Raw genomic sequence first — 26,795 nt, 5'->3', positions numbered from 1 at the left:
TTCAGCATTGGTGTTTTGACTGATGAAAGATTTTTGTGTTAACCAGGGGGATGTGCATGAGGCTCTCATGGTCCTGCAGAAGGGAGTGCAGCAGTGCTTCCCCAATGACCATCCGGTTACTGACAACAAGCTGGTCCAGATCAAGGGCAAGGCTATGTTGTTGATGGCGAGACTCATGGAAGAAACAGCAAACTTTGAAAGCAATGCAATCATGAAAACATATCGGGTACACAGATGAAAGTCATGTATTTTGTATGCCAGCTGTTCATCAACTAAATATTTTATGGTTAAAGGACAACTCCGGCCATTTTTAATATAGAGCCCAGTTACTCGAGGTCACGAGCACTGTCGGTAGGAAAAAAGTGAAGAAAATGGTATAAATAAATAAATGTATCTATGCAGTTTGGTCATGGAAACCAGTGTTTCCTCTACGTTTATTTCAGCATGGCGGCCCGCCACGGTTTAATTAATACCGCCACGGTATCAGAATCAGGGCAGACGCACAATAGTTGCAGTTGCTTTTTAAATAATCCTGCCGGCGTATCCTCCCCTGCTGGCTGCCGTTCACATTGCAATTTAACAATAAGTAGCCTAAAACTAGTCAGAAGTTATTATGGCCAGTCCAGTTTCACTTCACATATTGTATTGATGTAGCCTATTTAAAACATTAACTTTCTTCTCAGTGTTTCCTCTTCATTTAGCAGTGCCACTGCTTTAGAATTAGGGGAGACGCAAAATATTGTCCGGAAGCATAGTAGGATAAATGCCGCCACTGTTAAAAAAAAAAAAAAAAAAAGGGAAACACTGGAAACTAATTATTTATGCAATTATTTATGTATTTATTCATTACTGCATTTCATTTATCTATTTCTGCATTTCCACATTGCTTTGTTTATGGGAACTTTTGACGACTGGAAACGCTTCCGCATAGGATGCTCTTATGTTTCCTCGCGTATTGGCCTTTCCACCTCTCTCCTGGTTCTCACCTCCTCTGGTTGCATTTAGATAAATGAGATCCTCGATGACAACAAGCTTTGAACGATTTCTGGGGCACGAGCAAATAGAGCTTGGGGTACACCCATAGCATTGCTAATCTATGAGCTCACTTCCTGTATTGCCGCGCCCCTAGAGACCAAATGATGCCAATTTCCTAATGTGTCCTCACAATCCAGTAGCACGTCCCTGTACCAAGTTTGGACTGTGGACATCAAAGTGTTGCTAAGATATGAACTAGAGCTTAGATCGGACCCAAAAAATCAAGCCCGACCCTACCCGAGCCCGTGCACATTGTGCCCGAGCCCGACCCGGCCCGACACGTTAACTGTAATTATGAGCCCGAGCCCGATTTAAACCCGACATTTTTTAAATACGTGGGCCATTATAACTGACGTTCTCAACTACAATTCCGAGCTGTTTGAGCTACAGAAATCCGTTTAGAGGACATTGAGAGGACAAAAGAGGACATTGAAGGCTGGCTATCATTATTTCTGCCATGGCAAGCCTGCTTCATGTTCATCTTAAAGTATTTTTGCTGTCATAGGTGAACATCGTGCGCACTTAATGCACGCAACAAAGCATACCTGACAAATGCATACCTCCGACTTTTCTCCAAACTTCCTCGAAGTTATTTCTCCTGTTTTCATTTTTTTTCTTTACATCTTCAAGCTTTACGTTGCACTTAAGCTACACAATACAGCACAGCAGGCCCGGTGTGATGTGTGCGAGTGGAGAAGCTGCGCATAACACGTGTTGCGCAGATGACATTACAATTGACATTTTGTAACTCTGAGCCTAACTTGTATAACTTTGTATACACTTGTTACTTAGGCCTACTTTGATAAATATAAAATATATCGGGCTCTAATATGAACTCACTTCTTGTATTGCAGTGCCCCCTATAGAGGCCAAATGATGCCAATTTCCTAGTGTGTCATCACAATCAGGTACCAAGTCCCTGTACCAAGTTTGGATTTCCAAGCGTTGCTGTGATATGAGCTCACTTCCTGTTTGGCAGCTTCACTGGCAAATTTGATTGGCTCTGTTGAGTGAATGCTTTTGAATATCATTATGAATATCAAATGCCTATATTTTGTGAGGCTTGGTCTCTCTTATTGACAATTATATCAATTCTATCTAATTGAATAGGCCACATCCTGTCTGCAAGCACTGAGTTTTGGGCTGGGCTTTATAGAAATGCTCTAAGGCTCTTTGATATTTAAATGCTGTTGTGATGGCATGAAAACAGCATCGGGGGTAAAACAGGGCTCCAGACTAACTTTTTTTAACTACTGTAGGAGCACTGTAGCCTAGCCTGGGTTTTCCCATGCTGCCTTACGCGCGCGATTTTATTCACGCTGCTAGGCAGCCTGGATTCTATGGACTTCGTTTTCACCTCAACGAAGGAACCAATCACAGAACGGAGGGAGGGCAGCAAGACGATGACGACACACCGAAGCCGTTATGAGCTACATACAGACACATTTAATAGACATTCATAGCGCCCAATAAACGTCTCTGGGCATTAGTAAACCACGTTTCAAATACGAGAAAATGAATGTCTAGTTCCCAGACCCCATCTCAATGAGCTTGTTGCCAGGCCACCTCTTCCTAACACCAGTGAAGTTCCTATTTGATAACCTCTGCGTGCCGTCTGTGGTGCAGTACATAGCGTTTTATTTTTTTCTTCTTTTTTTTTTTTTACCGAGCCCAGGGCTCTATATTAGAAATGACCGGAATTCTCCTTAAATGCAATAGGTTCAATGGTCAGATGCCTTCGAAGGATTTCAGGTGGCATTGACATTTTACATTCTATCTCTGAAAATTCACACACAAAAAAGAAAAGTTAATGGGAAAAAGTGTGTTTGCATAATTTTTTTACTCTGATTAATTTTAATAGGATGTGACAAACTTGTTGCCTGAATGGGAGGATGGTAACTTTTATTTGGCAAAATATTACGACAAAGTGACTCAAATGGTGACTGATAACAAACTGGAGAAACAGGGAAACCTGATTCACTACATCATCATGTACTTTGGAAAGTAAGAGGATTTTCATTTTTATTTATTTATGTGGATATTCTGTGTGCTAGTGTATAATTGTTTGTATTATTACTATTTGTTCTTTGTAAATGTATGCTTTATTAACCAGCTGGGTTTGAAAACTTTGCAGGGCCTTGCAATTTGGCAACCAGTATATCTATCAGGCCATGCCACGAATGCTGTCTCTTTGGCTAGATTTTGGTGCCAAGGTTTATGAAGTTGAAAAAGGTTAGTTGTTGGTCATGCATGTGTATTCTTTGACACAAGCTTACGTCACAGAGCACTCAACTCTGCCATGTTGGAACGCTGTACACTACAGTTCAAAAGTTTGGGCTCACTTAGAAATGTCCTTGTTTTCATCAGTAATGTTGTAAATGATGTTTTGAAATAATTTTGTTCTTAACTGTATCTTATATTGTATGATTTTATAGTTTGAAACCTCAAAGATTGTGGCAATTATTTTCTCTTTACATGTTAGGTGGCCGTCCAGAACATATACAGATGCGTGCTGAGTTAAATAAAATCAATGCTACCATGAGTGAACACAACAAGAACCTCTCTCCATACCAGTACCTCACAGCCTTCTCCCAGCTCATCTCACGCATATGCCACTCCAGCAATGATGTGTTTGCTGTGCTACAAGAAATTGTGGCCAAAGTCTTTCTGGCCTACCCTCAACAAGCCATGTGGATGATGACTGCTGTGTCCAAGGTCAGAAACATTGACGTCCAGTAACCTGTGGTCTCCTGAAGAAAGATATAGCCTTTTAGTGTTCCATTTTATGTTTTTCAATGTAAGACCTTCCATTTTTGTTTTGTCCACAGTCATCATATCCCACGAGAATGAACAGGTGTAAAGAAATCCTAAGAAAGGCTGCCAACCTTAAAAGCTCACTGGAGAAATTCATAGCAGATGCCACCAAATTGACTGACAAACTTCTGGAGCTCAGCAACAAGCCGGTAAAGAGGGTCTTGCCAATTACAGTGCATGCAAAGCAATGTGCTGTACTGTTATCAGGTAGCTTTTGGGGGGGCCAATCAGCAAAGCTGAGGGGTATTTCATAAAACCTAGATAAGCGATTAAGCTGGGATTTTTTTGGTTATCCTGGATGAATTTAGCCTTTACTTGGTTTCACAAAAGAGATGGCAAATAAGTTACCATCGGAATTTTTCTCTGCACCTAGCCTGGTCCCGACCAGGCTAACAGCCAAGCTAAGTTAATTCTAATGGTAATTATGTTGTCTTATTGGCTCAGCTAGCTGTCATTCAAATCAGACCTCCGTGCTAATTTTTACGGAGCTTTATTCCATTTATATACTATTTGCTAAATGTATTTGCTCGCAAAACAAAACAGATTGTCTGCCTACTACCATATGGTTATTATTTTAATTGTGATAGCCTTATAATTATTAACATAGGCCTAGGTACTCATTGTTTGCTTATTTTATTGATAGACGTTTGATGAATAGCCTACTGTAGTTGATTGGAAGTGGAGGGGCAAGTTTTCGAAGGTATTTTCAACTATAATATTAAGGCACATCATACTATGTGCATCTTTGCAGTGGCAAGCGCTTTCTTAATGATGTTGCGTGCCGAGACAAGGAAGCACTCACACGTGGGTGCATACATAAATTTGCATTCAGTTGGTCTACCACGCCTACTCCTGCTGTTTTACAGAAATAGCCATGATTCCCCATTCCAAAAAGGACAACTTTATTTCATTGTTAGTCAAAAGCGCTTGTTCACTTTGTGTGAATGACGCTATTTTCCGCGTCTTTTTTATTCCAACCGTGGGCACTTTGGAGCAGAAACGAGAACGCGCACACATCCTGATTTACTTACACCTGGCTTGACATAGTCACTCCTACTCATCCTGGATTGGCATTAGTGAAACGAGTTGAGCTAGGATGACCAGACAACGCTATGTCAAACCTCACTTTATCACTTATCTTGGATGTCTGAATTCTGCCTTTGTGAAATACCCCTCTGCTCCCATTGTCTTTCTGCATTTTCTTATTATTGTTGGGGCCCAAGCAGAGAAGCTGCAGAGGAACCTAAAGGGTAATTTATAGTTCAGGCAACATGTGTTGCTTTGACAAAATAAGGCAACATTTGTGTGTGTGTTACGGAGTCACAGAGTACGTCACGTACATCAAAAATTTTGAAACAGCACAGACATTGTCGTATGCATCCATCCATCTATCTTTCCATGCATATCCATCCATCCATCCTCACTCACTCAAGGTTTCCTATGTGTGTCTTTGTCTTGACATTACTTACACTGCAAAAACTGCTTATCTAACACAATCTAACCAAGTGTTATTAATCTTATATCAAGATAAAAAAAACTAGTTTGTATTGTTTTCAGTATAAAGACTTACCTAGCGCTTTCTTGTGAAATCATTTGACTTAATTAAAAAAAAAATTGACTTATTTTAAGAAATCTCATCTTGAAAACAAGCAAATTTGTCTGCAAGTGCGTTAAGCCAATTTGTCCTAAAAACAAGCAAATTTGTCTGCCAGTGCGTTGAGCAAATTTGTCTCGATAAGACTCCTTAAAATAAGTTAAAGTCTTCTTAAATTAAGTCAAAATTATCTTTTGAGAGGGCGCTAGGTAAGTCTTTTCATACTAAAAACAATACCAAATAGATTTTTTAAACTTAATATAAGATCAATAACACTTTGTTAGAATTCATTTTTTGCAGTGTAATAACTAGAAGTAGTGATTAGAGGGAATTTCCCTGATCTACTAGTTTTTTGCATGCACTGGTATGTCTTTTTGGAAGTGCATGTATTTTAAAAATGGAATACTTGTGTCAGTGTTAACACTAAGACCAGTCTAAAATATGTCTCGTTATGTCATGTTATGTCTTGTGTTATGTTACACTTTTTTTCATAGTTTGGCTGGTCCTGCGACTGATAGGCAGGTGCGACTTTAAGAAAAAAAATATATAATTTAACATGTTTTTAAATGTTTTCATATTAACTGACATGAACCCTACATGAAACATTACCTTCTACAGCCACGAGAAAGCGCTAGGCTTGTGAAATGAGATTGTGAGCTTGGCTTGCAAGTCAGAAATTTTTTCGGTGGCTTTGGGGGTGTCACTCCCTGGAAAATGTATTAAATATTGTTATCTAAATGCACAAGTCTGTGCACTTTCAGTCAGAGATTAGTGTTTGCACTATGCCTGAAACATGCATGCATACCTAAATCCTCAAATTATAGCCAGGATTCTATTTATAGCCGGGCCTCAGATTCGGACAAATAAAGGCCGGTAATAATTGCCTACATTGTTTCGATTTACCTCATTAAATCGACTTGTCTGGAAAATGTGGTAAATCTTTTTGATACTGTAATCATATTGTGTAACCCTGTGTTCAAAAATAAAAATAAATTATTATTATAATAACCTTAAGGTTTCCCTGTGCAGGTGGATGGGAACTGTGCCAACCTCAGCATGAATGTTCATTTCAAGACACTGAAGTTGCTGGTCAAGGATCCCACATTCAGCCAGATTCTTATCCCTCTTCAGGCTGTACTCATCCCCACTTTGCCATCCACTGGTGGGGCTAACCCCAACCACGATGCCTTCCCTGGGCATTGGGCTTATCTGGCAGGTTTTGATGATGCGGTCAGTCTCTCCAATAATTTCTTAAGTCTATTATTCCTAGGTGTCCTTGTCACTGTCACTGTTTGTATATTGTTATATTGTAGTCAGTGAGCAAATTACTTAATCATGTTACATTTCTGTATAATTTGCAAAGAAATTTTGAAAAGATTGCAAAGATCTCGTTGACCACATCCGTAGTTGCAGTACAGTAGCAGTAACGTTACATATAATTTCTAGTAGGGCAGTAGACCTCACTGACAGAAGAAATTGATCAGCGCCCTGTTGTTGGTGTATGTACACTACCAGTGAAAAGTTTGGGGTCACTTAGAAATTTCCATTCCACTCCATTATAGACAGAATACCTGCTGAGATCAGTTACATTGTTTTTTAATCAGGGCAGCAGTTTTCAAATATCATTATGTGCTTGCATAATTGCAAAAGGGTAATAATTGATCATATAAACATATCATGCCGTGCCAAATCAGATAAGGTTGTTGCTGCACTGTCTCACATTCTAAGGGTAAAAGCTTTCAGAAAATATATGGTTATGGTTCAATCAGTTTTCCCTTCAGGCCAAAATGTATTCGGTGTAATCTTTTTTTCACCTAAATCTATAAAATCCCATTAATTTCAATGGGAAATTTACACGTCTGTAGAAATCTTGGGAAAGAGTTGGGAAAGTCCATCACACATTTTTGTCATGTGGGGGCATAGACAAACAAAATAAAACAGGTTTGGTTTGGTGCAATCTCGTGGCACTGACTTCTTCCCTGGCAAATGTTTACTTGCCTTTAGCTGCTTGATGTAATTACCAGTAGACTTTTACGCCCACACAAACATATAAGTGACGGACCATTATGTCAGTTTACTCCACTAAGATCAAAAACACTACTCCCATTGAGCATCAGATATATTGTCAATGAATTTTAGGTTAAAAGTACTTACAGGCTTACTGTACTGAAAATGAACCTAATGACTTCAAAACAGAGGTACACGCCGAACCATACGTTAAGTCTTTACACCCCTGGCGCACAGGCACTTGCGTTTACGTGTGTGTATGCTATTGAGTGTTTCTTCTGATCATGTTGGTTTCCTCTGCACATGTTGGGGTAATGTACACTAATCTGTAAAACAGAAATAAGACAGAAGAACACATATTCAGAAAAAGGCTACATTTAGCCTAGAAAAAGGTTACATTCTATTATAAGTGACCCAATAAGCAATGCCCAAATATGCTCATATGTGCAAATGTGTTAAAATAAAAACTGAAACCAAAGCTGCAATAAAGACACACAATGGAAACATTTTCTCAAGTAACATTGTGCAGACTTTTCAACATACTTCAGAAACTGAAGTAAATAACTAGCTATTGAAAAAGTTAAATAATGATGGCTTGTGGTATCATTTTGAAGAAACAAAGTATTCTATATACTTTGAGTTGTCTGTTTATTAAATTAAGACATGAAAAGATCATCTAGAACTGTGGAGCGAAATAAACCAGTATCCACTTCCTCAAAGATCAATATTTATAATGTTTCATTCATAGATAAATGAGTAGATAATATTACACTGTGTTCCAAATTATTATGCAAATTACATTTTTCTCAGATTTTCCTAAATAGTTGATGCGAATGACAGTCTAATTTTCAAGTCATCAACCGTTAGAGTATAATTCGAATTTTATTGAACAAACCTCCCAATGATAACAGTATTTTTTTCAAAAATAAACAACTCAAAATGCACTGTTCCAAATTATTATGCACAACAGAGTTTCAAGACATTTTAAAGAACTAAAAATGGTCATTTGTTGATTTTACAGCATTAGGAGGTCATATAAATTAAATCAAAAGTTATTTCAATCAAAAACATGATTGAATAGGCCAAGTTACATGTTAACATAGGACCCCTTCATTCATATCACCTTAACAATTCACAGTTTCTGCTTTAATGTCTTTGGAGGATGTCAGAATAGCCTCCCAGAGCTGCTGCATGGATGTGAACTGCCTCCCACTCTCAGATATTTTGCTTGAAGATGCTCTAAAGGTTCTGAGTAGGGTTGATGTCAGGGGAAGATGGGGGCCACACCATGAGTTTCTCTCCTTTTATGCCCATAGCAGCCAATGACCCAGAGGTATGCTTTGCAGCATGAGATGGTGCATTGTCATGCATAAAGATGATTTTGCTACGGAAGGAACATTCTTCTTTTTGTACCACGGAAGGAAGTGGTCACTCAGAAACTCTACATACTTTGCCGTGGTCATTTTCACACCATCAGGGAACCTAAAGGGGCCTATCAGCTCTCTCCCCATGATTCCGGCCCAAAACATGACTCCGCCACCTCCTTCCTGACGTCTCAGCCTTTTTGGGACATGGTGGCCATTCACCAACCATCCATTACTCCATCCATCTGGACTATAGGGTTGCACGGCACTTATCCGTAAACAAAACTGTTTGAGTTTTAGTGTTTTAGTCTTCATGTATACCCGAGCCCACTGGAACTGTTTCTACTTGTGAGCATTGTTTAGGGGTGGCCAAATAGTAGGTTTATGCACACTTGCAAACTTCTTGAGGATCCTACACCTTGAGGTTCACAAATGCCTCTTTGCTGCTTTGCAATGGCATTTTAGCAGCTGCTCTGTTAATCCTATGAATTTGTCTGGCAGAAACCTTCCTTATTATGCCTTTGTCCGCACTAACCCGCCTGTCCTCTGAATCGGCAACAAATTTTTTCACAGTACGATGATCACGCATACGTTTTCGGGAAATATCCAATGTTTTCATACCTTGTCCAAGGTAGTGCCCAATTTCACGCTTTTCAGCAGCAGAGAGATCCTTTTTCTTTCCCATATTGCTTGAAACCTGTGGCATGCTTAATAATGTGGAACATCCTTCATAAGGCGAGACACTACAGGTGAATAGGGTACATTTTTTAAATAATAGACATCACCATGAAACTTCCTCATTTAATTACTTACACAAGTATGAAAAAAATGTATTACACGTTTTTGAAATTTGAATGTTTAATTATGCCAATTAGGCAATATCTCATTAAATATGCACAATTGTGCATATATTTTTGGTAGATAGATCTGAACATATGATAAAGCCAGGGGCAAAATTCTTTTCATCACAAAAATTCATTTTGTTTACACACAAGATGAAAATAAAATTACAGAGGGATTTCAGGATATCTGCTTTCATTACCTAGGAAATCAAAATATACTGTCCAAAGCCTTAAAAAAAATGATTTTCGCCATATTTTTTGATTAAAATGTCACATAAATCAGGCCTGGAATGATTTATTAACAAATCCCTCTGTAAATATCTGTATCTATCTATATAAGTGTATAACTGGAAAGTTTGGTGTACATAGGAGCTACATACTGTAGGCTGAGATGTTTATATTGGAAAATGACAGAAAACTCAATTTGAGAAAACAGCCTTGGACACAGCCAATAAGATTCTGTTTTCAGCCTAGACTCGCCTTTGAACTTTTACGATTGGTTGCGGATACAAAGGAAGTGTCCATATTTGGATTGCACAACGTCATGCAGGAAAAACAGAGCTTTCCAACGGTACTACACATAATATGTTTCATATCGTGGTCGCGGTAGTGCATGAATCGTTAGAAGACCGACTTTTGGTGAATTTAGGAGAAATATACAGTAGGGATGGGCATAATTAATCGACGATTGATAGTTGATCATTAAGAATTTCGTCGATCACGTTACTTTGTTGTCGATTAAACTAATGCATGTTGCGTTACATAGTGTGTCTTGACTTGAAGCAATGAAATGAATTTCATTGTGTGGCAGCAATTAAACATTATAGGCTACCACCCGGGGACAATATTTGACGCTGTAGCCTAGGCTACTCAGTTACCTACGAGATTCCGTTTTGATTTATGAAGAGTTCACGGTGAAGTGTCGCGTGGGACCATTTTATCACTGCAAACACTGCGATGTAATAATTGCCTACCAGAAGGGCTATCAGTGCACGAGCAATAGAAGACATTGTTTAACTCAATGAAATAAGAGCTCTTCTTAATATTTTATATTGTTGATTGGTTTAATACCTTGTTGTCAATGAAAAGTCGTTGTCCTACACCATGGGTCTCCAACACGTCGCTCTCAAGCGCAGTCGCTTGCCGTCCCCTTCTGAGCTTGCCAGAGGCTGGAGCAGTAGCCTAGGCCTAGGCTACTTGTAGGCTACATTTTAACACAATTGTTGCTGCGACTGGAGGCATTCCAGCCTATGAATTTAATATAGTAGGCCTAAGTCATGCAATTCAAACGCAATTTAGGCTACTTGGCTACGCAATAAGATTTCCATTACAGCACAGCGCACGTTTTGAATGAATGAAAGCGGCTGCCTTGCTCTCGCAATAAACAGCGGGTGAAAATCCCGACTCTTTCAACTACATGAAATGTAGGCTAATAGTGAGCCATCATACCCCCCATATTTCAATGTTCATCAGTCCCAACATTGAGCAATATAATCAAACTGTCCAAAAGTAAATTAGCCTAAATCCCAAACGGAAAATCTTCTGCATGCTTTTGATAGCGGTATGCGCTCCAAACGAAAATGTCTCACAATAAAACGCACGTAGAAATAAAGGCCTGCGGATACGCCTGCCCCAAATAAAGCCCTGTGCTTTGCGCAGTCTAAGTATTAACATGATTCTTTTTTACAATTTATTATTTTGGAACAAACGAGGGTCTCTGTTTAATCTGAACGCCAGCTCGCATTCCGCTGCTTTAGAGCACCGCAGCGCTTATATCTTCAAGTTTAGCCTAACAGAACGTCCAGTTTAACTGTCACAAGTTATTCTTCTTGTGATAAAGATCTCATCGAGGAAAAACACGCTGTATTTTTGTATTTTCATTGCATTTTTAAATTTATAAAAAGTTAAATAAATAATTAATTTTAATATAGGCCTAGAAATATTAATGATTAATCGATAGTCGATCGTTAATTCTCCCGACGATCGACTAAGCTTCCAGCTCGTTCCTTGCCTTTGTGTACAGTTTTTTCTTAGCGTGTTCAATAATTTTTTCCTGTGCCATTCCACTTTTTTACTCGTAGCTCTACTTATGGACTTTAATATTTAAATGTTTTATATGGGTGGATTATCTGAGTTAATACAATTGTCTGGTGAAAATTTCATGCAAATAGCCTCATTGGAAGTATACTTACTGGAAAAAATGTTGACGTGTTTAATACTTCCCCCGCTGTATAACAACAAATCCAATTTGAAAAGATTGTGTATTAGATAGCTCAGTGTGTCTGCCTTAGCTGCAACAGAATATAAGACCGTATACTTAGCATGCATTATTTTTCCATGTCAGCAGCTTGCTTATAAGGTTATAACATTTACATGTGAGGCAGACGTCACACAACATGCAGACATCACACAAAATAATGATACACTAAATAAAATTTTGATAGCAAAACGTTTTAACTTGTTGTATTCACACATACTTTGTTAGTTACTAATCCATCATCTTTACAGTAGATAGTGAACAAAAACCGCAGAACTGGCAAAACTAAGGTAGACAGATAACGTTATGTTAGATACTTTTTTGAAGCAACCTTAAATTTACCTCACCTCACGTTACAGTAACTTTAACGTCAATGTTAATCAAGTCCAAGATAACGCCAGCTTTACTGATTAACAGTTACGGTGATGTTACAATCGTCTCCCTCCAATTCGTCTTTGAAACTAACGTTAGCTGCACAAAGTTGTCTTTAATGACTATTATTAAGTGTGCTTGCAAAGCAGCACACTTATTGTTCTTCTTAAGTTTTCTTATTATTAATATTATTATTATTCCCGTCTCCCTAATTTTTTTCCAGCTCCTGTGCGTAGGCCCTTTGAGACAGAGACACCGTTCCAACTTTAAAACGTACGGGCAGTACCGGTGTAACTTGCTCGAGAAGATGACGTCTAGTGGGCGTGTCGTTCGTCCGCCATATTGGATTGAATAGAAAGCGAAACTAAATTTTCACAGGTCACAAATTTGGTCCGAACGCCACGAAACTTGATGTACATTATCCTTGGACCAAGCCTCACAAAAGTTACTAGAAGGATTTTTGATTTTTGAAAGCGTTTGCCCGTCACAGCCAAACGAAATCGGCGGCGAAGCTCCGAAACAGGAAGTCGTCCACATCTCAGGAACACTGTCACATATCGATACCAAATTTTGTATATGAACTGGGGACTCCAGTGTGAGGGTGCATAAGCTAAAAAAAAAAAGGAAATATTCCAAAAGTTTCCATCATTTGGCAAACCACCTACAGGTATTTGGTAACTCTCACCATTCACCTTTGCACCATTCACCTTCTATCACAATGCCTTCCAAGTATGCTCACTGTCTCTGGGTAGCCACAATGTCTCCGGGCAACCTTGCCCAATCATGAAATCCTTGCTCTGCCATGGGATAGTATGGACTTACAAACTGAAATAGCAAGGAGAACACTAGCTATTTATAGCTTACATAATAGAGTTGTTTTCACATTGACGGTATTCAAATAAAATGTTTCATTATTGTTAAATATAATGATGGGAGAGTATTATTAAAAATGTTACAAGTATGCAAATTCATATGTTTACGGGAAATTAGGTTTTACTGGGTTGTTTTGTTGTAAAGACATGCAAGGCATTCTGGGCCGTAATGAACAGTGGTCGGCAGCACTCCATAGGCTACGTATTAATATGAATAGGTGTTTCTGTAAACCTAGGGACAATAAACAGCTATCTCTGTTACAAAAACGAGCTGGTAATCGCTCATTGAAGAGGGTACTATGATAAAAAGATTGTTTTCCTAAAAGCATGGAGTTGACGAAAGAATAAGCAAGCAATGTCACTTTAATGTTAAATAGCCTAACGCTAGGTGGCAACGTTGTATTACATTTCACTGAATACGTGTGAGCTTCACAAGTAAGGAAGGTGCAAATATTATGTAATTTATCATGGGAAATTATTGGAAATGTTATTTCTTGTTTATTATAATTGCAAACCACACACATCCATTCGTAATCACACGTACACATTTAATATTGGAAGACTGTCTATTCGTTTATTTGATGTTGCTTAGCAACCAAGACTTCAGAGCAAAGATTCTAGAACAGAGCTTCAGAGAGACACGTTTTGAGTTCGTGGCCAAGTACCTAAAATATCGGTTTCCATGTGTATGTGCTGGATGGTGTGCTTCCTTTATGAAAGTAAGTGTTTTATACAGTTAACGTTAGACATAATGAGTCATGTTATAGTGGTCCACATAAATGTGCCCCTTCTGTTATTAGAATGCTAAGCGGAGATTTTAACATCATTCATTTATTGTGTGGCTAGAAGCTAGCTAGCTAGGTCATAGGGAGGAGATGTTGCTGTAACGTTATGAGATTTATGTTGCTTAGCGTAATGCCATGGTCATTTGATATGAGATGCTTGTACTCGTAACTTCGTCACTCGTAACTTTAGGACTCCTTTTACTAAGAGTAATTCAGGAAGCATTTTAGCCCTAAAAGTAGCGCCTGAGTCTGTGACAGCTTAAGCGAGGACTCTTGTGGTGGCATTTCACGTCGCGATGTTTTGAAATGCGTCTAACAATCACGAGGGAACAATTTTGCATTGTAGGCATAACTAAGGGATGCAGTAACACCACCAACAACAACCAAAACTAGCCTACTCATTGTTTACATGTACATTAAATGTAACGTTTCATTGTGAATCAAATTAAAAGATTCTCCTCTTTGCAAACGTTGGCATAGGCATATGGTGACAGATTAATTTAATAATGTTGCTGCGTGAATCACGGTAAGCGCGAATGAAGTGGCCACTTCTTAATAGGAGTCACTGTATGGAAGTAGGCTAAGTAAAATAGAGATGTTTAAAATAAGATAAAGTTAGGATATGCCCGCTTGACAACGGCAGAGATAACTGGCCTTTGGCCATAGCAACCATCCATTTAGAACGACTGGCCTTCATAGCAACCAAGGATCTTAGCTGTGATTCATGTAGCTACAGTATGCATACAATGTGATGCAAAGTATAGAAAGGTGATGAAATATAGAGACAGGTCAAAAAATATAGTGCAATGTAGACAGTAGTATACAGTTGATTTACAGAAGGTGGTTTAGAGTAATATGAATTAAATATAAATATGTGCAGTGTATTAGCAGTTATCTCATACAATAAGTAGAATAATGTATGTAGTAGTAACATTATAATAGTATAAATAATAATATAGATATATGCAGTGTATTAACAGAATATAATAAAACAGAATAAATATAGATATTCAATATGACAAATATATAACACATATGTACATAACATACAGCTATGTGCAGTGTGGAAACAGTGTCATTGTAGTGCAGAAACAACATTATAAGAGTAGTAAGAATAAGTTTATGTGCAGGATGAATAGTATAAAGATCAGTAGAATAACTGTATAAATGTAATTACAGTAGGCCTATGTACATTTGTAAATAAATAGAAAACTATGGGTGAGAGGGATAAATTAATTTTATTTAATCGTAAAAGTAAATTGCATTCAATTAAATTGCAATTAAAAATCTTTCCAGTAGGCTTTAATGTCATGCAAAAAGTACAACCAAAGCTGAGCTTGATCAACTAGAACGTCTAAAGAACCAGAACTTGAGTGTAGTTTTTTGCTGGGTCCCAGGCCATGTTGGTCTGAGGGGAAATGAGAAAGCGGACAGTGCTGCTAAGCAAGCCCTCAATGAAGAAGTCACAGAATCTCAAATCCCTGCCCCAGACCTCAAACCAATACTGAACTCTTATATCTCAGATAAGTGGCAATCTGAATGGGATTAATGTATCAACAACAAGCAAGGAATGTGAATTTTGGCACATTTTCATGATCCACTGGGTCGTTATGGGCCACACAAAATACGGTGTTGCTAAAATTACTCCTATTGTGGCTATTAGAGACATGCGTTCATGAGTATCCAGCTACATTCAATGAGTTAAGTAAAATACATTCACACACACAAAAAAAAACCCATCACTAATGTTGTGGACATTCCTTTATTCTGAGATACATCAATAGGCTCTCAAAACAATCCCAAACAGACATAAGGTCTTTATAGAGCAAATCCATATAGATTATTTGTCAAATAAACCAGTAAAACAGAATTAGGGGATGGAATATATAACATTCACACTCATAGCTCATATTTTTAAAATAAATCAGTGAAAAAGTATCCTGACAAACAAGCAGCATTTTAATGCCTTAGTCATATTTCATAATTTCAAAATTTTCTCTAGGTTACCTGATAGCCCAGTTTGAGAGGTGCAAGACGCGTGACATTATTTATTTTTGCAGCCAATCACTGCTGTTGTTTTATTTTATTGATTTGATTTTAGTCATAGAAGCTAAATTCGAAGGCAGGCCACAGGTAAAAGCCAACGAACCGCATTCACCCCGCAAGGCAATAGTTGAATAGAGCTTTGGAGGTATTGCCACTGCTCCAACACTGAAAGGCACTGTTAGAATGCTTGGATCAAGCCAGGTTCAGCATAGCGTATGTCACTGTCTGCTCACGTTGGTGAGCGGACCAGGGCAAGCACACTTTCGCAGTTCCCGCCGGAAATGCAGTCTAGTTACAAAAATAACTTTAATTAAAAGGCAAACCAAAGCAGATGATTTTGTTGCATAGTACCAGCCAACAAGCTTACGTTTACCGCTGCTTACGACATGAAATGAATAAATTCCGGCTCCTACTATTACAAGACCATAATACAACTTTCCCTACTTCCATAACATATTTTGCAGCTGCTGAAATTCAAAATGTTCTTGATACTTATATTTATACACTGGGCAGCCAGCTCCTGTAGTTGTGGTCATAGACATAACATAGACGCTGCATTGGCTGCTGGAAACAAGAAATGCGGCCACCATCTTGGACCGGTCATACTCCTCGTTGCGTTGCAGCAGAAAACACAAGATGACAGCACTGTGCAGCATGTTCCTGCTCAAATCGGCGGACCATACTCGGGGGATTTACTTTTCACAAGTCAGATTTAACATTACCGTACTATTGGTTGTATTTTGTATTTTCGAACAATGTGGCCTGTATCACAGCTACATGTATGACCTTTGCAGCAAAAAAAAACGTGTGAAAATCTGTTAGGTATTCATGAGGTATGAATAATTTAATGCGCTGACAGCTCATTGCACCTGCCAAACAGATTACACTGAGTGGAGTGGATGACCGATCCAAGATGGCGGCTCCACGTCTCGTCAGCACTAGTAGGGAGTAGCGGTCGATGCAGCGTCTATAGTATATTATGTCTATGGTTGTGGTCATAGATATATACACTAGATGTCGCCTTCTGCTTCTCAGCATGCGTCAACACCGCCGCCATCTTGGTACAGGGATCTGAAGCGCTAAACTAGTTCTCCTGTATTGTCAGCGTTACCTATTTAGCGACGTTTGGCCATCCCCAGCGATAGAAAACCTTTTTAGCGATTAGCGACAAATTTGGGAACTTCTCACAATGATGGCAGATCGGCTTCTTTGTTGTTGAAACGTAAGAAAACCACCTTTCTCATGGCTTTGTCATTTATGAATTCAGCTACATCTCGTTTGCCCATGGCACTGACCCATGATTATAAAAGTAACGACTGGCGTAGCCTATGTAGTAGCAGAGGTAAATGTTCTACAGATCTACAGCAACTTCTGGTGAGATTACAACTTACATGAGTAAACGAGACGAGGGGTATGTGGCCTCAACCAGAGCCTGTCTACGAAGAGCCTGTTTACTTTCATTGTATCGAACCTGGTTGCAGTTTACTCATTGTTCCTCTAGGGGCTGCCGCTAGCTAGTGTACAATGAATGGGAGTCTATGGGGCTAGACGGGTAAAATGTATCTTTATTATCATCTTAAGCTTAGTTTTCTCTAGACTCAACCATAAATACATGCCTGTCAGTTGGAACAACCCAAAAAACTAGATAATTGCTTGAGATTTTGACGATTTATGGTGATTTTATTTTCGCTAGATCTTTGCCCAGATTGACGCTAATGCATTATAGAGGAGTGGATCACTGAAGCAAGATGGCGTCTCGATTGACGCATTCGTTCCAATGAACAGCAGTAGTCAAGGCGACATCTAGTGTATATATCTATGGGTTGTGGTAACCTCCGCCATGTTTGATTTGAGTTTTCTGGGGTTGACTTGTAGTCTTCTATGCAGGGCTCCAGACTAACTTTTTGCACTGGTTGCACTGGTGCGCCTAACTTTTTTTCTTAGGTGCACCAGCACAAAAGTTAGGTGCACCCAAATTTTCAACCACATCGCATTTAACACCGCAGCAGGTTCACTTTTTTTCCTTAATTACTGTCTTATATAGGTTGTCCTATGACTTATGATTTACAATTCTACAAGAAAAGTAACTTAATGAAGTGTTGGTGCTTTAAGTGCTTCACTGAGCTGAAATTTAAACTTAAAACATCTCAAGATGTATTAAATAAAAATAACAGTGAGTCAATTAACAGTGCACGTCTTTTAAGGGCTTCAAACTGCACATCTCATGGCTCAATGTTTTACATACTATCCAGTGTTGGGCAAGTTACTGAAAATTAGTAATTAGTTACAGTTACTAGTTACTTCTTTCAAAAGTTATTAAATTACGTTACCAATTACTGTATATCAAAAGTAATTAGTTACTAGAGAAAGTAACTTTTGAGTTACTTTTAAGTCTGCTTTTAAAATGTCAATATGAACAGTACTGAACAGTCACACACACAATAAACCTAATTTTTGGACCTATTTATTGTAGTTTCAACGGCCCTTCAAATCAATAGCCTTGTGCATTAGTTCTCAAACTTTTTCCGACCACAAAACATTCTACAATGCATGGCCTCCCTGACCTTGTTTTGCGCCACCCTCACCATCTGGTTTGATAGATATGTACAGTACACTGCCTACTGCTTGCCTTCTACTAGTATGCATGGTGGTGCACTGACACTGAATTCTGCAATATAGTAATAAGTTATTATTATCATTATTATTGCAATCCTTCTGTAGGCTACATGGAATTCGTTCAATGGGATGTAATGTGAAACAATGTTAAATGGCCTATTTTCAAAGCAGTTATTGTCTGCTCACACACACATTACCTTAGGTTATCGTCATCCTGCTTTGAACACAGTTGTATTTTATACCATTTTAAGCACCACCAGTTTGGGAAAAGCCTGCGCTGCACAAGTGCTGACCTACCGAAATAAGTTTTAATGCATCCGAGAGTTTGGGATTGTCGCGCACTATGCAGAAGGTTTCTCTTCATCTGATAAGGTGTTACAGAGAGAAGTTGCATGTTCCGTCGCAGACAAATGAATCCATAACACCATGGACGTCAATTCCGATGTAAACATAGCCTACTGTGCAAATAACTCAAGTCGCTGTTACGTACGGTAGGCTATTTGGAGGTTTCTTTATCTGGTAAGTGAAATCTGCATTTTCCTCTCGAGTTAAACGTGTGCTTGCTTGTGCCAAGGCTATATATACTAGGCTACCGTAGCCTATTTGTGTTGTGGCGTGGCTATGTTGTAAGAATGAGAAATTGATATAACGAGGCTTTTGTGCAATAGGCGAAAAAGAGCGGAGATAAACAACAATGCGCTTTTACTGTACAATGTCGTTACAAGATGGAAACGAAAGGGAAAAGGCTTTTAAGATGCCCATTTAAATTGTAGCGTAATGCACTCTTGTGTGTTTTAGCATAAATCCGAAATAAGGAGGAATGTGAGGAGGCTCCTATTAACTGTAAAGAATGCATCTGCAATCTAAACATGAAACACAATCGCTGGAAACACAGCTAAGGTCGGGAGACAAAGCAACAAATGTGCATCTTGTCTGCAGTTGTTCATTCAAGATCAACAGAGTAACGCAAGTAACGAACTCTTTGAAATTTTAGTAATTGTAATTGCGTTACTGGATTTACAAAAATACTTCGTTACATGCTCGTTACCACTAAAAGTAGTGGAATTACAGTAACGCGTTACTTTGTAACGCATTACTCCCAACACTGATACTATCCTTCATGATCTTTAGGCCTTGGCTAAACCAGCTCGCCATGCTAGCATCTTCCATATGTATTTGAGCACAATTTAAAGAGATGTTCCAAGTAGCCTGGGGGATTTTTATGTGATTTTGCAATGATGATTGCAATAATCATTTGACAGCCCCACAATGCAATTTACTTTTTCATTTTAGTATTTTTAAATTTTCAATAAGAACATGGTTAATGCAGTAACGAAATGGTAGGCCTATTATTATAGGCTATTGCAATGACTTGCCATGCTCGATCTAAATGTGTCCATTCAATTGACCGTACACAATGACCACTGTATACATGCAGGGAATATTCGGGCTTTAAATGTAGCAGCGATATTCGGTTTGCGGCAAATACCGGATTAAATTGATTGATGCCATCAGAATGAGTTTACACAACTCGCGCGCAAAACGAATATTGCTGTTGAAAACCGGGTTACTCCCTGCATGTAACTGCGGTCAATGACGCACTCCTTTTCGGCGATATCTGTATCTCTGTCGTTCGGTCGTTGTATGCATTGTTCGCAATTTTAAGACGTCTTTTCATCTGCAATGACTCCTATAAATTTGGCGCAAGTGGCATTCCTGTACGTCGGGTTTACGTTCAAACTATTTTTCTGGTGAATAATTATTTCGGACTGAACTTGGTGAAGGGAAGTTTCACTAGGCCTATCGTAGGCAACGATAAACTTGATCATCTCGGGCTCATCTGATCGGTTTGCTGCTGCCAGCCGCTGAAAGGCAGTGGGGAGAGGGGACATTTATCTCGGCCTATGTGACCACACTGTAATGCAACTACATCCACTCTGTTTATCTGACCTCTGACCTCTCTCTCTCTTTCTTTCTCTCTCTCTCTCTCTCTCTCTCTCTCTCTCTCTCTCTCTCTCTCTCTCTCTGCAGCACACGCATTTTCAAATTTACGCACAGGCACTGGGCCACGGCCAATCAGAGGGGAGGTCCCGCCCTTCACTATCTGTGATTTGTTTAAACCACGATATTGGCCAAATATGTGTCTGTTATTGAACCAAAGGTAGAGTTTCAATGCGGACACTTTTTCCTCTCTCGAATAGCTGGTCGCACCGGTGCGACCTCCGATTTTTTTTAGTCGCACTTTCGAAAAATTAGGTTGCATATGCGACCAAATTGGTCGCACTCTGGAGCCCTGCTATGGTTATCGGGCTCCCGTTGAATTGTGGGATAGCTTAGTGAGCTACTGTTGTATACTGTGGAGGTAGTGGGCCATCTGGGTACGTACTATGTACTATGTCTGACGTACTACGACTGACGTACAGTACTGCGTCTCACCTACTATATAGTACACTAGTATGGGTATTCAGATACAGCCTATCTCTATATCAACAACTTAGAACTATCTGTCTTTCAACATCCATTGAATTATCTGCTTATCAACATCCATTAAACTATTCACATTCAACTTTTAAACTGTCTACTTTTACACTATCAACTTTCATTAAACTATATAACCACCATGTCTATCCTAGCAACACCTTAGTAACCATCTCTGCATTATCTGTTTTAACTATACATGATATTTTACATCACAATCTTTGCATTTTTATGCATTGGTAATTCCTTGGAATTGCATTTGTAGTTAAAATATATTATCACTCTGTAAATCTGTTTCCTGGCATACAGTATGTACATTTGTAGCACGCTTTACATTGATTGCATTGAAATAGGTTCTATGTTACTGCACCAATCAATTAGACCCAGGCATCATATAATGTATGTAGGCATGTATATAAAAATGCATGTCTTCTTTTTAGGTGGAGATATTGGCCTCACTGCAGAAGCCTAAAAAGATCTGTCTAAAGGGTTCAGATGGAAAATCTTACACCATGATGTGCAAACCAAAGGATGATCTGAGAAAAGATTGTAGGCTGATGGAGTTCAACTGTCTTATAAACAAGGTACACACAGGGTTTATTTTGGGGTAGGATTTACATACATGTTTTTGCCATATTATTTTTTGGTTGATCCATTTTCTTTTTTTTCTTTTTTTTTTTTTAAAGTATTTTTTTGGCCTTTTTATGCCTTTAATGAGACAGGACAGTGGAGAATGACAGGAAGCGAGTGGGAGAGAGAGTCGGGGTAGGATCCGGAAAGGACCACGGGGCGGGAATCGAACCCGGGTCACCGGCGTACGGTGCAGGTGCCCCAGCCATTCGCGCCACGGCCGGGGCCGTTGATCCATTTACATGTCATTGAACATAAACAGCAATGATTGAAATTGAATTGTGAAAAGTTTTTAATGTGTTGCACTGCAAAAAGCAATATCTAACCAAGTGTACAAGGATTAAAGTTCTCCGTCGTAGGACGGATTTCCGTCAATTTGATTTTAGAAATGTCATATTTGAGATCGATGCAGATCCGATGAGAAAAAAATAGGAGGTGGGGGGACTATCACCTTTGCTTTTCCTTTTTTAAGGCAACTACAAATATTAGGTCAGATGAATTAATGTGTGTGATGGTAAAGACCTAATATGTGTTCTTGAGAACTTTCTGTGTCTCAATCAGTGACCGCTCAAGAAGATAGCCTACGTCAGCCATGAGTTTCGCTTTGTTTATGTTGTAGCTACACACTTGTCTCGGACGTTTGCTTAAAAAAAAAAACATGTATGGAGGACTATAAAAGTTGGATTATAGTGACACATTAGAGACAGCTGATGAGGTTGGCCAATCCGTTTAACTTTTTTGGATATGATATTGTGAGCTCTATGTGCTATTCGGAGAAGAAGCGTAGGCTGTAGGCCGTGCATCAATGTAGACAATTTCTTACTATCGCGAACTCTTGTCAGGGGAGGTCATTCATTTTGGGTGTCATCTATGACTTGAACAGATAGCCTGCTATGCCACCCGATGTAGGCTACTATTATTGTTACAGTTTTTAATCAATGCAACTAACATTATGTGTAAAGCGACGCAATATAAACCGTAGCCTATGCAATTTATTATCCCATCTGTTATGACATGTACAACAATGTTTTTCACAATTTGCGACGCAAGGTTTTGACTGAGCGTGTTAGCATAAAAAAAATAATAATATCACTGTCATCATCGCGAACTGTTGAGTAAGGGGGTCAGTCTGTTTGTGACGCACAGACAGCCTTGTAGCCTATTTTGCTTAGGCTTCACTTTTAACAACAGTAGGTTGTGAGTGTATGTTGACAAAAAATAACCATACAATTAAAATAGTCAACTTAAAACTTTGCTATAAAATATTATTAATTTATAGCACAAAACCATAACCAGTAGGCCTACCAGAACCTCGCATATTAGCGTCATGATTTGTGTGCGTCTATTTGGCAAGGCCACTAGCTGTCATGGATGCGTTGTTGCTAAAGGAAGGCAAGGCAGGTGTCAAAAGTTAAAAAATAAATGGAGATGGGCAGCTGTTGGAAACGGGGGAGAACTAACAAGCCATGGTGTAAAGAAATTAAAGTGCCAGGGGTTTGCTTTTGCGCGGTTCGCTGCAAGAAAATTGTTTATGGATAGAATAGGAAAACGTTTTAGCACGCCACCAATCAGAAGACCACCATAAGGTTAACGTTCGTGCACTTTAGGACATCTTCCCTACCTGGTGCAACTAGCCACCACGACAGAGGTAGGCTACGTTTATCTATGGCTGACCGTTTTTACGTTTAGAAAGTAGGCTACGCATGTTCTTTCATAGCGCAACACGACCTGTCCCTCACCATATCGCAACCTCTTGTCAACCTTATACAATCTGTTGCTGAAGACAAAAGCACCATCTCCAGATTGTCGTTATCAAATGCGCAGACCTCCTGCATGAGCACACACAGACTGAGAGACTGCTCATTGGAAAACTGAGTTGTCTGTAAAACTCAAAATTACCATGTTTTCATTAAATGCGGATGAGGCAACAAATGGAAATATGAACAATATCTAGAATGTTCTGATTCGTTACTTTGATGAGGAAATGGGAAGTCTTGCAAACTTGATTTTATAGATTTTACTTGGTGTTGAATTGCATATTAACAAGAAAAAAATCTCCCCTTTAAACCCTTTTGGCCTGAAGTAATTAAATAAGAGTGTGTTAAAGCCTTTCTACAATATTGCTGCAGAAGAAAAGAACAGCAATGGCTCATCAGCAATGGTCAGGGATGGTACTAAAATATATTTTTGTTCATCAGGAAAACTCAATCTCAATCAAGAACACTCAATTCGCCTTATTCACATGGCGGCCATTGGCGGCTAAAACGAGGCTACAGGGTACACAAACCATAGGATTGTTATGTTCTATGCATTCACCTGTAGGTGGCATTAATTATATAGTAAGTGTACCCTGTAGCCTCGTTTTGGTTTAAACAATGGCCGCCGTGTGAATAAGGCGAATACTCCCTTTACTTTGCTGTTTGCATCTTTTTGTACATTAAAAACCAATAGGTCGCGACTGTAAAAGGGGTGCTATCTCTATAGGTAGATATGAACAACGTATCACTTATGGCCTGAAAAAAGTTCAGTCAAACGATTTTTTTTCACTTTAATCCCTGAGTGTATAATCTTATATTAAGATAAAAAAAATCTAGGGTAACACTTCACGGTAAGGGTACATGAATTATCATGAATTCATGCATGAATTAATTCATGATTTATGGATTACTTAATTCCTTTTTATATCGTATGAATCATCAGGAATTTATGTGAGTTCAGAGTCTCTTATTCATGACCTCATGCATGAACAACAGATCAGCTAAAGCATTAGTTACGATGGGAACATCATTAAGATTTATTATTTCTTAAGCATGATCATCATGATTACATGAATTTAAGGTTAATTGCTCACGGGTTAATCATGTCTGTGGCCCATCAACTAAAATAGTGAATAATGGCATGTGTTTAGAGAACTGCAAAGTTGTGTTAAAACCAGAATTTGAGTAGTGATGACCTAGCCCGGTTGAAACCAGACCCTTCTCAGTCGTAACTGAGAGTGGGTCTGGTGAAGGTTCGTTCACAGCCCATTTCCAAAGGGCGTTCCCAAACGGACGCCGATCAAAATGCCTTGGACGCAATAGGAGAGGCCAAAAACCAATCAGAGCAACGAAAGAGACAGAGTGACGGAAACACACAATTTGCAACACTGTCGTTGTAGGGAGAAGCAGGAAGAATTAACCACTTTTTAATTAAACATAGGCTAATTTACAAAGACATCGTGCCACACTGAAAACTAATATTTTGTCACTAGCAATTTACATCTGCCCTCTGTCAAACACAATTGCATTTTCAGCTCTGAACAAAACCGTTCACGTTCAAACGAGCATTTTGTTTCATTCTTCCTGACCGGGACATATAAAGCAGGAATGGGGGACGAGAGACTGAAACGTTCAAAGCAATTATGCCGAAATTGTTTCGAGGCAAACATTGAAGTGTATCATTCGAGTTATGCTCGCATAGGCTACTTTTGAATTGGTGTGCTATGTGTTTTCTGTTGGCTACGTGTCCAGCTACTGTAGCTTCTAGGCCTAAAAAATGAAGAGAATATCAAACCGTTTTCAGTAGCCTACCACTGTTGCAGATATCACATAGGTACCCCATACATGTTTGTACAATGGTGCATATTCCAACATAAGGAAGCAGTTAAGAAACTTCTAACTATCTGTCTTAAACCAACGTGATGGCAGCTTCAAGCAAGCGGCAGCAGCCATCGTTGATGTTTTTTTTTTTAAAAACCCGGCTTCTTGAACAGGGTGCGCTATCGGCATCGTGTAAAGCCCGGCTCAAGGGTTCTGATTGGTGCCTAGATCTAGGAAAATTAGAAATGGGCTAGAATGGGTTCTTGGCCAGACGGACTTTCAGAGCGAATCTCGAATTTGCCGGAAGTACGTCTGGGTTTTTCCCAGGCTAGTGATGACCACATTTTTGACAGAAAAATGAATAATCATGATCATGCTTAATAAATCATAATTCATAATGATATGCCCACCATACCTAATGCTTTAGGTGATGCGCTGTTCATGTATGAGGTCACAAATGACAGACTGTGAACACATGTCAATTCCTGATGATTAATAAGGAATAGGGATGGGCATTCGATTAAATGTTCTCGATCGTCGGGAGAATTAACGATCGACTATCGATTAATCATTAATATTTCTAGGCCTATATTAAAATTAATTATTTATTTAACTTTTTATAAATTTAAAAATGCAATGAAAATACAAAAATACAGCGTGTTTTTCCTCGATGAGATCTTTATCACAAGAAGAATAACTTGTGACAGTTAAACTGGATGTTCGGTTAGGCTAAACTTGAAGATATAAGCGCTGCGGTGCTCTAAAGCAGCGGAATGCGAGCTGGCGTTCAGATTAAACAGAGACCCTTGTTTGTTCCAAAATAATAAATTATAAAAAAGAATCATGTTAATTCTTAGACTGGGCTTTATTTGGGGCAGGCGTATCGGCAGGCCTTTATTTCTACGTGCGTTTTGTTGTGAGACATTTTCGTTTGGAGCGCATACCGCTATCAAAAGCATGCAGAAGATTTTCCGATTGGGATTTAATTTACTTTTGGACAGTTTGATTATATTGCTCAATGTTGGGACTGATGAACATTGAAATCTGGGGGGTATGATGGCTCACTATTAGCTATTACTATTAAGAGTCGGATTTTCACCCGTTGTTTATTGCGAGAGCAAGGCAGGCGCTTTCATTCATTCAAAACGTGCGCTGTGCTGTAATGGAAATCTTATTGCGTAGCCAAGTAGCCTAAATTGTGTTTGAATTGCATGACTTAGGCCTACTATATTAAATTCGTAGGCTGGAATGCCTCCAGTCGCGGCAACAATTGTGTTAAAATGTAGTAGCCTACAAGTAGCCTAGGCCTAGGCTACTGCTTCAGCCTCTGGCAAGCTCAGAAGGGGACGGCAAGCGACTGCGATTGAGAGCGACGTGTTGGAGACCCATGGTGTAGGACAACGACTTTTCATTGACAACAAGGTATTAAACCAACCAACAATATAAAATATTAAGAAGAGCTCTTATTTCATTGAGTTAAACAATGTCTTCTATTGCTCGTGCAC

At 39.0% G+C, this 26,795-nt stretch overlaps 1 protein-coding gene across 5 annotated transcripts in view; it reads left to right on the top strand.

Moving 5' to 3' along the window:
• The window catches only part of atr (ATR checkpoint kinase), a 197,147-nt gene that overhangs the window by 136,520 nt on the left and 33,832 nt on the right, over positions 1-26,795 (top strand). For 4 of the 5 annotated variants that reach the window (XR_012988518.1, XM_076293382.1, XM_076293381.1 and 1 more), the window contains exons 35-41: positions 47-226; positions 2,897-3,039; positions 3,170-3,267; positions 3,518-3,750; positions 3,864-3,998; positions 6,473-6,673; positions 21,523-21,666. Coding sequence is in view for 4 of the 5 variants with exons in the window: in XM_076293382.1 (XP_076149497.1) it covers positions 47-226; positions 2,897-3,039; positions 3,170-3,267; positions 3,518-3,750; positions 3,864-3,998; positions 6,473-6,673; positions 21,523-21,666 (1,134 nt within the window). In the remaining variant the exon portion in view is untranslated. Of the gene's footprint in view, positions 1-46; positions 227-2,896; positions 3,040-3,169; positions 3,268-3,517; positions 3,751-3,863; positions 3,999-6,472; positions 6,674-20,635; positions 20,766-21,522; positions 21,667-26,795 lie in introns of those variants that run through there. The other variant, XM_076293384.1, reaches the window with a different exon arrangement.

The sequence above is a fragment of the Alosa pseudoharengus genome, unplaced genomic scaffold (genome assembly GCF_046254945.1).
Source record: "Alosa pseudoharengus isolate Yale_2024_CS ecotype anadromous, Long Island Sound unplaced genomic scaffold, YU_APseudo_1.1 YU_APseudo_1.1_scf_2, whole genome shotgun sequence".
Classification (NCBI taxonomy): domain Eukaryota; kingdom Metazoa; phylum Chordata; class Actinopteri; order Clupeiformes; family Clupeidae; genus Alosa; species Alosa pseudoharengus.
The sequence above is the reverse complement of the archived record's forward strand: the minus strand, read 5'-3'. Positions and strand labels throughout refer to the sequence as shown.